The sequence below is a fragment of the Vulpes vulpes genome, chromosome 16 (genome assembly GCF_048418805.1).
Source record: "Vulpes vulpes isolate BD-2025 chromosome 16, VulVul3, whole genome shotgun sequence".
Lineage (NCBI taxonomy): Eukaryota > Metazoa > Chordata > Mammalia > Carnivora > Canidae > Vulpes > Vulpes vulpes.
The window spans coordinates 10,462,492-10,477,579 of record NC_132795.1 but is presented as its reverse complement, the minus strand read 5'-3'; the positions used below and the strand labels follow the sequence as shown (position 1 = coordinate 10,477,579).

At 35.1% G+C, this 15,088-nt stretch overlaps 1 protein-coding gene across 11 annotated transcripts in view; it reads right to left on the bottom strand.

The window, feature by feature from the left end:
• IKZF2 (IKAROS family zinc finger 2) overlaps positions 1-15,088 on the bottom strand; it is a 150,787-nt gene that overhangs the window by 15,952 nt on the left and 119,747 nt on the right. For all 11 annotated transcript variants that reach the window (XM_072742650.1, XM_072742654.1, XM_072742651.1 and 8 more), the window contains one exon: positions 2,627-2,764. In XM_072742650.1, coding sequence (XP_072598751.1) covers positions 2,627-2,764 — 138 coding nt within the window. The remainder of the gene's footprint in view (positions 1-2,626; positions 2,765-15,088) is intronic.

Here is a 15,088-nt window from a genome sequence, read left to right as displayed (position 1 = left end):
TCCATTTATCTTTATATGCCCAGAATGTTTCGTAGAAATTGGCACATAGCAAACCCTCCATACCTGTTCTCTGAATGAAGCAAAAGAATACCTCTTTGACTTCAGACATTCCCTTCTCTAGAAGAGCCACATGGGGAAGAACATGCTTTAGGAAAGAGAGGCTAGGAGACATAACTATGTCAGATATGAACAAAAAAGGAATAATAATTGCAAAAAGCTAATGGCAACCACAATGATGGCAACCCCTACCCTCTACCACTAAAAGAAAGCTAAGAAAAATAGGCAAGATAGAGTAGGATAGTAAGAGAGGAAAGGAAATAAATATGAATTTCACTATGGCTGTCTTTAAAAGGAGACACATGCCAAGGTATGTATGTGAGAAAAGGTTAATGATAAACTCTAGGAGCATTTTGCCCAGTTTTTCCCCTCTTAGGGCATTTATCAATTCCTGTTTCATACATTCAATTCTGCATTAAGAATGTTAATGGAAGGAAAAGGAGATAAAGGATAATCTCACATTATTATTATAACATGCCTAGAAGAATTAAAGCATGAAATGGAATAAATATAAGCCTATGTGGTTTAAAACTATATCCAATATTGAAGAACAATTATTTGGGTCTACAAATGATATCAGAACCTATCTCCTCCTCCCACCCTCCCCATACACCTGTCTTTGACATTGCACCCTGCTCTATCCAGTACCTGAGTGTCTTACACACTTTCTCCATTCTGTTCCAGTTTCAGAGCAACTTGTAAAAAGGGCTTTTGATTATTAAGGGCAGGCAATCTGGGAAATGAGGGTCGATGTTATGGTTGTCTAGAAGTATTTTCCCCCAAAATAAACCTGCTTAATTTTTTGTCAACACTTATTCTATAACTGGTTAATTTGCCAACATATAGTTAAATGCTAACAACATGAAGTCTTTTAGAAGAGACTCTATTTCTTATTCAGATGTGTGTGCAACAGAGTCCCATAAAAGACTCCATGGAAAAGGAATTAATAAAATTAATAATCCAATCAAATGTCAAAACTGTAAGGAGAGAACATTATATAGAAAAACTAATAGTAGTACCACAAGGTGTCTTTAACATTTTGGCATGCCCTCGAGCCTCCCTCAGTTACCCTGCCTCAAGCCACCTCGAAAAACAATAATTTAAACAGAAATGGTAGGCAAATGAAACCTCAAATGTCTAAGTTAATGCTGGTAATATAACCTTATAGGGCATAGGACATTTAACATTTCTTAGTATTTAATGCCCTGAAATGTAATATTGGGTATTTACTGCACATCCAATCATATTTAATTCTCACACTAAGTCTGTGACACAGCCACCACTCGGCCAAGCCAGGTGTGCTGGACTCCTAGACCCATCATTTTAAATTCCCTGCTCTGGGCTCCTATGCTACCCTCAGAGGCCCAGGTAATGCAAGCTTGCAATATCAAATTTACTAAGACATAAAACAGAGACAGTTTTTAAAAATGTTAGTTAATAATAATATAAAAATATATGGACTCATTCACAACAACAAATCGAATTAAAAAATTCTTTAGATTATATAAACTATCCCCAAGGAAAAAAGCTTCAATTATTCAGGGTAACAAAATATGTAAATTTAAATTAAATCCCCAATTCAGCAACAAATAATCACTTGCTGTCCAATAAGCACAGTTCCACAGGATGTAGTACATAAAACAAAACCCACAAGTAATTCTTGAGTTGTCTATAAGTTGCTAAATAGATATTTATATTTTGAAAATGACTACAGCATTCTCCAATTATACTATTAGATATTGGCTAAGTCTTTTTAAAATAAAAGATATAAATGCAACAGTAAGTTAAGATTTTTGTATATACTTCTATGAATGATAAAATTACTCAGTGTAAAAATATAATTAGTAGGACAAGACAGATGCTCCAAATGTAAAGAACTCAAAATCATAACTTTCCGTTTTAAAGCTGATTTACCGACATTAATTTTTTAGTAATATAGAGTTGTTAATTGCTAAATCTTAGAAACTACTTTCCTACCTGATATTGTTTATTGCGGAGATGAGGATGTTTTGCTTGGGTTTTGATTTTTGTGGAGGGAAGTGGTGCCTAATTTTAGTCTAGGCTCTTCCCTATACTCGTAGAAAGCAAAATGAGTAATTTCCAAGATAAATCACAGAACAGATTAGGGAAATTTCTAATCATATCAATTATATCACTGATCATTTACCTAAGAGAAATGAAAATACACAACCAGCTCTTTTAGGAACTCTATAGACATTCCAAATCATTTCTGTTTGGGGCAGCCAATGAAAGAGAAGAATAAATACTATCTTCCTTTGGTGTATTCAAGGTTGGCTGTCATTATCGTGTTAATTCAAAGACATGTTATCAGAAATAATTTGGAATTTCACAAAAACCCAGTACAGCTTGTTTGCCAAGGGTCGCAAAGCTCAACTCACTTCAAGTGCTGAAGAAGATAATCCCATGCAAAGTTAACATAATCTGAAATTGTTTTTAAAAAGAGTAAGATTTTATCTTCATGTTTAAGGGTAGAGAGAACTGTTTAACCCATAGATAACGACAAAAACAGTGAGGGGGAATGAAAATGGTGAACGGCACTTGTACCCACCATGGTGACTCATGACCTGCCCAGCAGCCTCCATGCTGACATTCTGGAGATAGTTGTGGCAGCGTTCCTTGTGCTCCTCCAGTGAACTGCGCTGCTTGTAGCTTCGTCCACAGTAGTTGCACTTGTGAGGTTTACCCACTGCGAAGAGAGCTCCAGGTTAGTGTGCCGTCAGTCTCATCCAGAGCAAATTTAACATCTGACTTTTGGTAGTGTGGAGGAAGCATTTATATGCTTTTCAGACTCAAATCTCTTCCTCCTCCACACTCTGATTTAGGCGAGAAAAGCTAATAAATTTCTACCAAAGACTAAAAAGACAGCAAGGAGATAAGGCAGGTCGTACCTTTGGTGACAGAGGAAACACTGAATCAAATTCATGCTCTGACTGTATCCTCGATCTTGAGGGGCTGATGATCAGTCTCCAAATTATCTGACTTCTAACACTAACATTTGCTCTTACACAATTTTCTCAGCTTTGACTCAAAAGACAAATCAGGAGTGTCCTAGATACATGGTGAGAATTTTTTTTTAATGTTTTTTTGGGGGGTTAAGGACAGAGAATTTTTAACTGAAGAAAACTGAAATGCAACAAATGGAATGTCATTGTTTAATGAAAAGATTATTCATGGCACGGTACCAAGGACACTAAAAAGAATTCAAGTGATGAGAAAAAGTACTGATAAAAGCAGAGTTTCTCTTTTCTTTCCACCTTGGTAATAATTATTCACACATGCAAAACTTTGTAGCCGATAACTGTGTTCTCCAACATCAGCACTGTTCTTGTATTACCAAGAATTAACCTACTAGGTGCTTTGAGTCAGGATTATTAACAATAACCACTGAAATCCTAACATATGTAGTTATATAATGATAGTAACATTTTCTTTTTTCTTTTTTTTTCTAATGTCTTTCACATCCAGGAAATGAATTATTTCCTAGTAGCCAGAGAGCCCTATCTCAGTATACCTGGTAAAATACTTCAATGCTCACATTAAATAAAACTTTAGAAAACGATTGAAGAAAAACCCACGTATGGAAAGAGACATGTTTTACTGTATGACAATTCACAAGGATATCACAGGGCACTCTGATTCTTAGTTTTGAATGAATACAGAAAAAACACAAGACCCCAGCTGGTCCTTGCCGAAGCTCTCAGTAGCAAAGCACAGTGTGAATCAGGTCAGTGGCCCTCATCTGACATAGGAATCACTTTGTTTTGCTCAGAGGACAAACAGACCACTCTTTTTCATAGTCAAAGATCGTATCCCTAACTCTAGTCACCTTACAAACTCCAAGCTATGACACTGGTTGCAGGCGGAACTGAAATACTGTAACAAGGCAAGGTATTCAGAGCTGGATAGAAATTTTGCTATACTGATTAAAAACAACAAAAACCCCACCAAATCTTTAAATTGTATTTGACGTATACATAAGCCCAGTTATTCATGATCATGATTTTTGTAAACAGCCTTAAATAAAAGCTAAGGCAGGATTAGTCATTTCTAAAAATAGGCAAAGTTCTATTTTTTTTTCAGAACCAAGAATTTCTATATATTGAACCAAGGAATCTCTGTCTATTGTGAAGAATCTTTATTGCTATGTGAGAACATTAAAAATTACACGAAAATACTTTTTTTTTACGAAAATACTTTTAGTCAAAAACATTTCATGTAAATAGTGTAAATATATTTACATGTAATTGCATTTTAAGATATGGCATTACATATCACAAAAAGCTTTTGTTTGCCATCACTGTTACTTAATGTGAGGTTTTTAGTGCTACTTCTCTATAAGTAAGTGAATTTGCACTAAACAGGTCTACTTACTAACAAGCACATAAACTGTGGTCTGTAGCCCACTTTAAAACTTGTTTCTTCCTCTCTGTCTTCCTTTTTATCAGTCCTGTTGCGCTGTGTCTTGGATACCTGTTTTACTACAAACGTATCATCCTATGCTTCCTTCCCCTTATTTATATAAACCTGATACCTTCTGAAGTTGATTTAAACAGTTCTCTTCCACACCCCCCCTGGCACACAGCCATTAATAAACTTCTAACTCACCCACCAAGGAAGAAAAGACTGTATACTTTTTACTGTTTTCAAAACTTTTTTCTTTTTTTTTACTAGCCTCATTTTTAAAGTCTGTCGTTCCTAAAGCTTTACTACTTTAGCTTCTCCCATTTTGACATCTGTTTTAAAATATCACTCTTTCCTCTTCATCCCAATTTGAGCAAATTGTTCTATAAGTATAACCTCACTTTTTCCAAATCTTGATCTGTGTTCCACTACAGCAATCCACATAGTAGGCAACATATGATGGACTTTGATATCGTGGAACTGTGTTATCTTCAAGGCACGGACTTTGGGAATGCTCCACTTTACCCTTCTGCCTCTCTCATCCAATACATATTTGTTAAAAGCCTATGAGGTACCTACAGCCTATGAGGTACCAACAACACTGTGATGAGGCTGGAATGTAAAGTGGAGAACACATTCTCATGGTTCTATCCTCATGCAACTGGTAGTCTGGTGAGGAAGATGGATATTTAACAAATACGTAAGCAATATATTACAAATTATGGTAGATCCTATACAGCAAAAGAATGGTCTGTTAGCATAACATGGGGAACCCAATTTAGTTTGAGAAGGTTGGACAGGAAGGTCTCCTTGAGGTAGGAACACTTCCTCTAATAACTGAAGGAAAAGTAAGTGAATCAGATAGTGGGGGGTAGGGTGGAAGAGAGCAGTGTTTCAGGATTTCCGGTAACTGCTGTCATCCTTAACATTTGTTTTCATGTACTCAACTCCTTCAAAGTCTAGATCATTCCCTTACTACTCTTTTGAAAATTATTTTCAAACATCAGCAACATCCTTGCCAGATCCAATGGTTCTACAAGCCCCACAAGACCATTTCGTGTCAGTTGTTTGATATTTCTTAAAAATTGAGTTCACAAAAATATTGTTTACATTTACTCCCTACATGTGATTATTTGTGTAATATTTATAATCCATGAGTTAATATATATGTACCATTATTTTGCATCTATTTTTATAAATATTATTGCATTCTTATCATCTGAAACACCTTCATTCTAATATTACTGAGACATTTTTATAAAGTCATCAGTAGCCTCTGAATCAGTAAATCCAGTGGACATTTGGCTCTAAAGTGCCCTAATTTCATGGCCACTTTCAAACTTTGATGTGTCTTGATTGTCTTGCTTTAGCCTCCGGGATCAGATTCTGTGTTGCCCTTCACTGGCTTCTCAACCTCTTCCTACCTGGCAAATAGATACGTAACTTCTGATTTTGTTCTCACTATAATAGTCTCCCTCTTATTTCCTCTAGATTAAGCCCTCATTTCTGTGAAATGTCCAAATCATGCCTGGAATAGTTTCCCATGTTTGTAAGCTGCTACTAGTCATTTAAATCTGTTAGACTGATCTTGGTGAACCCAAAGATGGAGCTTTTCCCTGTTTTCTCACAGTACTCTGTCCATACTGTGTTGATGCATTACTTACGATAATTTCATTGCAATTATTCATATGATATCTATTCATCTCCCCAGTTCCCAAAAAATGAGCTTTGTCCTAAGAACAGAGGTCATGTTTTACTCAATTTTGAACTGATTGTGCTTTGGTGGTTATTAAACACAGGAGATACTCCATACGTATTTGCTGAGTGATTGCACTTCACACTCATACTTTCAAATGCCTTTTTGAGTAGTGCCTCATGCATATTCCTCTGAAATCTAAAATTCAGCATATTCAAAATTCTCTTCTCCATAAAGCTACTTCTTTATTCTGACTGTTCTTTTGTGCTACTGTTACCACTGTTTTAATAATGCAGACTCACAACAAGGCAGTCCTTTTTGTTGCCTCCCTCTTTTCCCACATCCAAAAAGTTGCTAAATTCTATATATTCCTTCAGTGTTTCTAAGTTTATCCTTACTTCTCAATCCCACAACCAATATGCAAGTTCAGTTCTTCATTATTACTAGCCTGGGCTAGCATAAGAGACTTCAAACTAGGTATTCTCTTGTGTAATTATTTGGTTCCCTCCTTAAAAACCTTTACTGACTCTTCATTTCTATCGAACAAAGTCCAAATCCCTTTACCTGGCATTCAGTACCCTTTCCTAACTGGTCCCAAAGTCTACATCCATCTTCTATCCCAGGATCTGGCTAAAATCACCTTAAACTTTTACACTTGAGTCTCAGTTCTTTCTTGAATGGCTTTAAACAATGTGGGCTTCCTGAAATCCTAGTCATCCTTCCATTCCCAAATAACCTTCTAAAAGTGATCTTTCCCATTAAAGAATCATGACTGTATTGGCTCCACACCTAGAAAACATAACATTCTATCTTATATTTATGGCTATTTATACATTCGTTTTGATCTCCCATGTTAGACTGTGACCTTCTTAAGAAACTGGAGCAATGTCTTGTATATTTTTATAACCTGCAACAAGTTTAGTACGGTAATTTGTTCACAGAAAGAATAGGTTGGGTTTCATTAATAATCTCATTTCCTAACTTTTAAAATATTTTTCTCTCACCGGTTTTCCTTAAATTTCACTAAATTTCCAGTTTTCAAAGCAATAAAAAATATGAAAATTCACCAAAAAATTATTCATAATTACACCGTTTAGAGATAACTGTCTTTAACATTTTTATCCTCTTGTATTTTTTCTGTACATGCAAAGACACATTTTGTTATAAAATTGTCACTTTATACACTGTTTCTTCTGAAATACACAGTCTACACACACACACACACACTCATCTAATCATAATCTATTTCTCTGTTCTCTTTTTGGAATTTCTATTAGTTTGATGTTAGAACTTCTGGAGTGGTCCTTTAAATTTCTCATCTTTTTCCCCTCATATTGACTACCCTTTTATACTTTTGACTTTAAAAAATTAATCTTTTTCTTTGAGTATTTCTGCTAAATGTTTTCTGGTTATCATGCATTTTAATTTCTAAGAGCTCTTTCCTGTTTTCTTCTTTTTTAAAAAGTATAATTTTTCTGTTTTTTTCTTGGGCACAAAACTTACCTCTCTGAGCCTTTTATCTTTTAAAATTCTCTTCCCTGTTTATATTGTCTCTTTTCTCTGAGCTTTTTTCTTTCTGTACTATTCTCTGTATTAGAGGAGTTTCTTAAATGTGCCTGAATATCTATTATTCATTCATATTGAACAGTGAGGCACTAAAAAGCTAACTGGAATTCAGGAAACATAGGGGAGGTTTGTGAACTATTGCAGAGTGGTCTCTTTATTGTTAGACCCCCATGTCTTCTCTTTCAATTTCCTTAGAGAAGATGCCTCCAATTTCCAAGCCCAAGGGTGATATAAGCTGGATATCTGTATTCTAGAAGGAAAGGAATGGGGCCACAAATCTAAATGTTCGATTGTGGTCTTTTACATAATCTCCTTGCTTGAAATCCTTTGTTTCTCCTTATCTTTTCCTTTCCCTGGAGTCTCTAAGCCTGAATGTTTCCAATTCAATTTCTCCAAGGAATAAACATTTATTTTCCTCTAAGGGGGAAGGGGAGGATTAGTTGGGCTGGCTGTAGTGTAGCTACAGTCTAATGAGAGTAGCTCTGTGGTCTAATAGTTTTGTGTGCAGATTTTGAAATACCTTTACATTTAGTGCAAAGCTCCATCCCTGACTTCAACAGTCCTGTTTCTTCTACTTCTCAGGATTCTCTGGTGCCATTAGCTTGCTACTCATCCCTTATTCCCCTCTATAATCACTAAAGATTTCATTCTTGTCTTCCTGTCTGTTACCACCCCTCCCTCTATCTGCTTTCCATTGTCCTCTTGGCTGCTATTCTATCCTTTCCCAGTGACTTTGATCTCATGATCATAAACCTCTATAAATGTCTACTGTGATTTTAGTGGAGTTTTAAGAAGGAGTAGAGACAGATGTAGTGTTTAATTTCATCATGTTTAAATAGCAATATGCAATCACTTTTGTTGGTATGGTATCGTTCTGTAAGGATGTATCGTAACTCTCCATTTTAATAGAAAAAGGGCATAATATATTAGGAAAACTTAGCCACCAAAAAAAGTAATCACACATTAGTAAGACAGGAAATTTGTGGAAAGTAAAACTGCATATCTCCTCTTTTCTATTGTTATTTAACTATTCTAACATAAAATTCCCTACTTATTTAAAAACACTGCAGCTTAACCGTTTCCAGTGGATCTCAAAATGTGAACTGCAGCCTACCCATGTCAGAATTCCCTGCCATGTTTGTTAAAAGTAGAGATTCTTGGGTACCATGCTGGACCTAGAATTTTTAGGAGTGTTACTCGAGGTCTGCATGTTTAACAAACTTTCCAAGTAGTTACTTACATAAGTTGGAAACAGTGGTTCTATAGAAAATCATAAATCATCATGTTCTCTAAATCTGGAATTGAACTGAAATTTCTTTTAAGGTGAAGAGTATTTTTCTTAACCTTACTATATTGATCTTAATTGTATTATCAAAGGAGTTGAAATTAACTTTGCTCTATAAGAAATTTCCAGATTAAGATCTAAACACCCTTGCAAGAAGCATCATTTTTTATTACTGGTAGTAACACAAAAAAAGAAATATAGAAACATGGAAGTTTACTCCTGTATGTTGACTACATATTTTGAGGACAGTGATACAGTTATAGTAAACTTTGCATCAATTCTCCTTCAAACTGACCTGTGTCTGAATTCTAAAATTCAACGAAAAATAGTTATACTGACCCATTTTTCTCAAAGTGCAAATTGTGCTGCTTTTTAGAGTGCTCTATGATGCTATTTTACGTTAGAAAAAACAGCAAGGAAATTAATCATATCCACTAATAAAAAGTAAGTGTTTTGCCAGGGCACTGACTGTGGGAATCTATCTTTCCCAATTTCCACAGCATCACAATGTGCCAAAAGGAATATGCTGTCAGCAGCTAAAAGTCATTAAGTCACCCCCTCCCCCCAGCTATAACTTTGAGAAGTCTTGGAGGAAAGACAGAGAGGTGGAGAGAAGACAATTGTATTGTGAGTTACCACTTTCCTGACTTGATAAAGCAGGACTCAATCACATGCTAACAGTTTTACACTGGCTCTTTTAAGCTACTATTTCCTCACAAATATTTGTTACTCCTAAATTCTGAGTTATAATGTATGTAGATTTTTATTTTTAAAACTCAGCTTTACTGAGGTATTACTTACATAAAATAAAATCCACCCACTTTAAGTATACAATTCAAGGAGTTTAAAAGTATATACGGCTGTGTAACCATGGCCATATTTAAATACAGAACATGTCCATCACCCTAAAAATTTCATCTTGCTCCTCTGCACTAAATCCCTTTGCAACCCCTGATCTGTCACTACTGTTTTGCCTTTTTCTTAGGATTCCACATAAACCGAATCATGCAGTCTTTTTTGCGTCTGGCTTCTTTCATTCAGCATGATGATTTGGAGATTCAGTTGTGCTGTTACATGTTGGTAGTTTATTACTTCTTATTGCTGAGCAGTACTTCATTGTATAAATGTACCACAGTTAATCTAGTCACTAGTTTTAGGGTTGTTTCTAGTTTATGGCTATTATTATGACTATTATTTATGAAGCTTCTACAGACACTTACAGGCAAGTCTTTGTGCAGATAAAAATTTTCATTTCTCCTGGTTAAATGTCTAGAAGTGGGATTGCTGGGTCATATGGTTAAGTATCTGATTAACTTTATAAGAAATCATTTAACTGTTTTTCCAAAATGGCTATATCACTGTGCATTTCCACTAGCAACATAGTAGTTGTAACAACCCCACATGCATGCCAACACAATGTTGTCCAGTCTTTCATTTTACCCACCCTAGTATTAAGTAGTGATACTGATATTTCATGGTGCTTTTGTGTTTTTTCTATTGTCTCGTGAGACTAATATTTTCGTGTGCTTCCTTGCCATGTATGTGTTTTTTTTTCTTCAAATTTTATTTGAAGTATCTGTTCAACTCTTTTGCCTATTTTTTTTATTGTGTTATCTGTGATTTTATTATCAAGTTGCAAGAGTTCTTTACATATTCTGGATACAAGATTTTTATCAGATAATGTTTTGCAAATATTTTCTCTGATATGTGGCTTGCTTTTTATTTGAGTTTCTTATGAAAAGTTTTTTAATTCTGAAGTACAATTTCAATATTTTCTTCTATGCTATTTTTTTGATCTAAAAGATCTTTGACTAACCAGATATTGCAATAATTTTCTCTTTTGTTTTATTCTAGTAATTGTATTTTAAATCTTACACTTAGGTCTATTACTCATTTCAACTTACTTTGTGTATATATGCAAGGTAAAGCCTATACCATTCTTTTTTTTTCTTCAAAGCTTCTAATTTTATGTACTTATTTTTTAATAAATTTTTTTTATTGGTGTTCAATTTGTCAACATACAGAATAACACCCAGTGCTCATCCCGTCAAGTGCCCACCTCAGTGCCTGCCACCCACCTCCCCTTCCACCACCCCTAGTTCGTTTCCCAGAGTTAGGAGTCTTTCATGTTCTGTCTCCCTTTCTGATATTTCCCACTTATTTTTTTTCTCCTTTCCCCTTTATTCCCTTTCACTATTTTTTATATTCCCCAAATGAATGAGACCATATAATGTTTGTCCTTCTCCGATTGACTTATTTCACTCAGCATAATACCCTGCAGTTCTATCCACGTTGAAGCAAATGGTGGGTATTTGTCGTTTCTAATGGCTGAGTAATAACCATTCTTTTTTTAAAATATGGATATCCAATTTATAGAAAATACTATCTTTCCTCCATAAATTATCTTGGTACCTTTTAAAAATCAATTGATCATGTATTTTTTTTAAGATTTTATTTATTTATTCATGAGAGACACAGAGAGAGAGAGGGTGAGAGAGAGAGAGAGAGGCAGAGACACGGGCAGAGGGAGAAGCAGGCTCCATGCAGGGAGCCCGACGTGGAACTCGATCCTGGGTCTCCAGGATCAGACCCTGGGCTGAAGACAGCGCTAAATTGTGGAGCCACGGGCTGCCCTGATCATGTGTTTTGAGTATATTTTTGGATTCTCTGCTCTATTCCATTGATCTCTCTTTTAGCCTAGCCAAAAACTAAAAGAATAGATACTATTAATACAGTTAGTCTTCAAATCAGGTAGTATAAGTCATATATCTTTTGTTTTTCCTTTTCTTTTTTCTTTTAACAGAAGGAGAAGGGCAGGACAAGTAGAGGGAGATAGAGAATCTTAAGCAGGCTCCACAGGGTGATGCGGAACTTGATCTCACAAGCCTGAGATCATGACCTAACTGAAATCAAGAGTCAGATGCTTAACCGACTAAACCACCCAGGTTCCCCATGCTTTTTCAAAATTATTTTGGCTATTTTTGATCTTCCATATTTCCAAACAAATATTATAATCAGTTTGTTAATTTCTACAAAAAAGCCTGCTGGGATATTTATTGGGATTGTATTACACTGATAGTCTTAATTTCCAGAGAATTAACTATTAACAGTATTGAATCATTTAAACCATAGTCATAATACATCTTGCTGTTTATTTAGGTCTTTAGTTTCTCTCAGTGATGGTATTTTTTTATTTTTTCTTGCACAAAATTAGATAAATTTATCTCTATGTAATTCACGTATTTTGGATGCTCTAATAAATGATGATGCTTTTGAAATTTCAGTCTCCAATTGTCCATTGTAAGCATATAGAAATGCTTGATTTCTTTTTACTGATGTTGCTTCTTGCAATCTTAATGAAATCACTCAAGTTTTAATTTTGGGAGGTGGTGTCAGTTCCTTGCTTTTCCTATATAGGTAATTATATAATCTAAAACAAAATATAGCCTTACTTATTCTTTTTTTTTATTAAGATTTTATTTATTTATTTATTCATGAGAGACACTGAGAGAGGCAAAGACAAAGGCAGAGGGAGAAGCAGGCTCCATGCAGGGAGCCCGACATGGGACTCAATCCCGGGTCTCCAGGATCATGCCCTGTGCTGAAGGCGGCGCCAAACTGCTGAGCCACCCAGGCTGCCCAGCCTTACTTACTCCAATGAAATTTGTATGTCTCTTATTTCGTTGTGTTGCCACGCTGAATTGACAAGACTCCTAGTACAATGTTGAACAGAAGTGGAGAGGATATTCTTGCCCTGTTCCTACTCTAAAGGGTAAACTTTCATTCATTTATTAGCAGTATACTGTTAGCTCAAAGTTTTTCAAAAATGGCTTTTACCATATTGAGAAAGTTCTTTCTGTTTTATTGCTGAGAACTTTTTATCATTAATAAATACTGAACTTGTCAAATACTTTTTTCTACATCTATGAAGACAATTATGTTTTCTTCTTCTTCTCTTTATTTTTGGTCTGTTAACATGGGGAATTACACTGATATTTTTTCCAATGTCAAAGCAACTTTGAATTTTTGGGATAAACCCCCACTGGTCCATGATGTGTTTTCCTTTTCTATTTATTTCTGGATTCTGTTTGCTAAAATTTTGTTAAGGATTTCTGTTTCTGTGTTCATGAGGGATATGGCTATACAGTTTTCTCGTATTACAATTCCTTTGGTTTTGGTATCAGGTAATGCTGAACTCATACTCTGTTTGGAAGCATTATTCCCCCCCCCTTTGATTCTCTGGAAGAATTTGTTCCCTAATGTTTTCTTAAATTACTTCTTCCTTGAATATTTGACAGAATTCACAAGTGAAGTAATCTGGAGTTTTCTTTGTGGGTAGGTTTTTAACTATGATTTCAATTTCTAGGATAAATATAAGGCTATCACAGTATTTCTTTTTGAGTGTGACCTTAGATAATTTCTGTGTTTCAAGGAATTTATTTCATGCACTTGAATTTATTGACATAAACTTGTTCATAACATACCTATATTGTACTTCCAATGGCTATAGGAGTTTAAATGACATTCTATTTTCATTTCTGATATTGTTAAATTAGTGTTGTGTTTTTGTACTGATTGATATTGGCTAGAGGTTTATCTGTTTATTGATCTTTTCACAAAATCAGCCTTTGATGTCATTGATTTTTCTGTATCATTTTCTTGTTTTCTCTTTCATTAATCTCTGCCCTTATAATTATTTCCTTCTTTTACATTCTCTAGGTTTAATTTGCTCTTCTTTTGTGATATCTTAAAGAAGCTCAGTTAATTGGTTTGAGGCCTTCTTTTTTTAATATAAACACTTTATGCTATGCATTTTCCTCTAGTACTACTTCTAGTCTCATTATAATCTCATTTTCTTTTATATTCTTGAACATGTGGAGTATACTTATAATAGCTATTTTATCAACCTGTCTGCTAATTTCACCATTAGGGCATTTCTGGGTATTTCTATTGATTGATTTTTCTACTGATTATGGGTAATATTTTCTGCCTTCTATGCATATCTGTTAATTTTTTAGTGGTATTCTGGATATTGTGAATTTTATATTAGTGGGTTCTAATTTTGTTGCATTACTTTAAACTGTGGTTTACTTATTCTGGTATGTCATTACATTACTTGGAATCAGTTCAACCTTTTTGATGTTTGCATCTGTGCTTCAAGGCACCTCCAGAGCATGCTTTAAACTGATGGCTAACTTAGCTCCAGTATGAAAATGACAAACTTTCTGAGTATTTTACTCAGTGACCTGACTATTACAAAGTCTTTCCACATTGGCTGAAGAGAATTGATTATTCTCACTGCTGTATGAGCTCCAGGAATTGTTTGGCCTTCTGCTTTCTTCCTTTTCCCAGATGCAGGTAGTTTCACCACAGACATAGGTAGATCACTATTTAACCAAAGAGTCAGGTGGCCTCTGTGAAACTCCAGGGTTTTTTCTGTGAAGTTTCCTCTTGATACTCCTATATATTCTAAGAACATTCGTCTCCTTGGTTTCTGATCTGTCTCCTCAATTCATCAAGACTAACTGGCTATTTGATGTATGAATTTGGCCAATATCCTCCCCCGCCTTTAAATGCTTTAAACTTAAATATTAAAATAATTAATTAGATTGTGTTTATATGCAGAATTTGTTAATTATATGGTCTTTCCTTGGAAAAACAGATTTATTAAAAAGTATTTTAACTATGTTTTTCTAACAAGGTCAAAATAAAATAAATGCATTTTAAATTCCAGATAATTAAAAAATTCTTTTTTTAAAAAAAATGATTTTATTTATTTATTCATGAGAGACATGGTGGGGAGGAGAGAGAGAGAGAGAGGCAGAGAGAGAAGCAGGCTCCATGCAGGGAGCCCAACGTGGGACTCGATCCCGAATCCCCAGGATCACACCCTGGGCCACAGGCAGGCACTAAACCACTGAGCCACCCAGGGATCCCCTGTTTGGGATTCCTATTCCTAAGCATGATTTGGAAACTGCTTCTAGGAAGGAAGTAAGCTCGGATAATCACAGGACTCCCCACCTTTGTTTTTCTACCCTCTGGAATCCTAGTCCTGCAGTGCC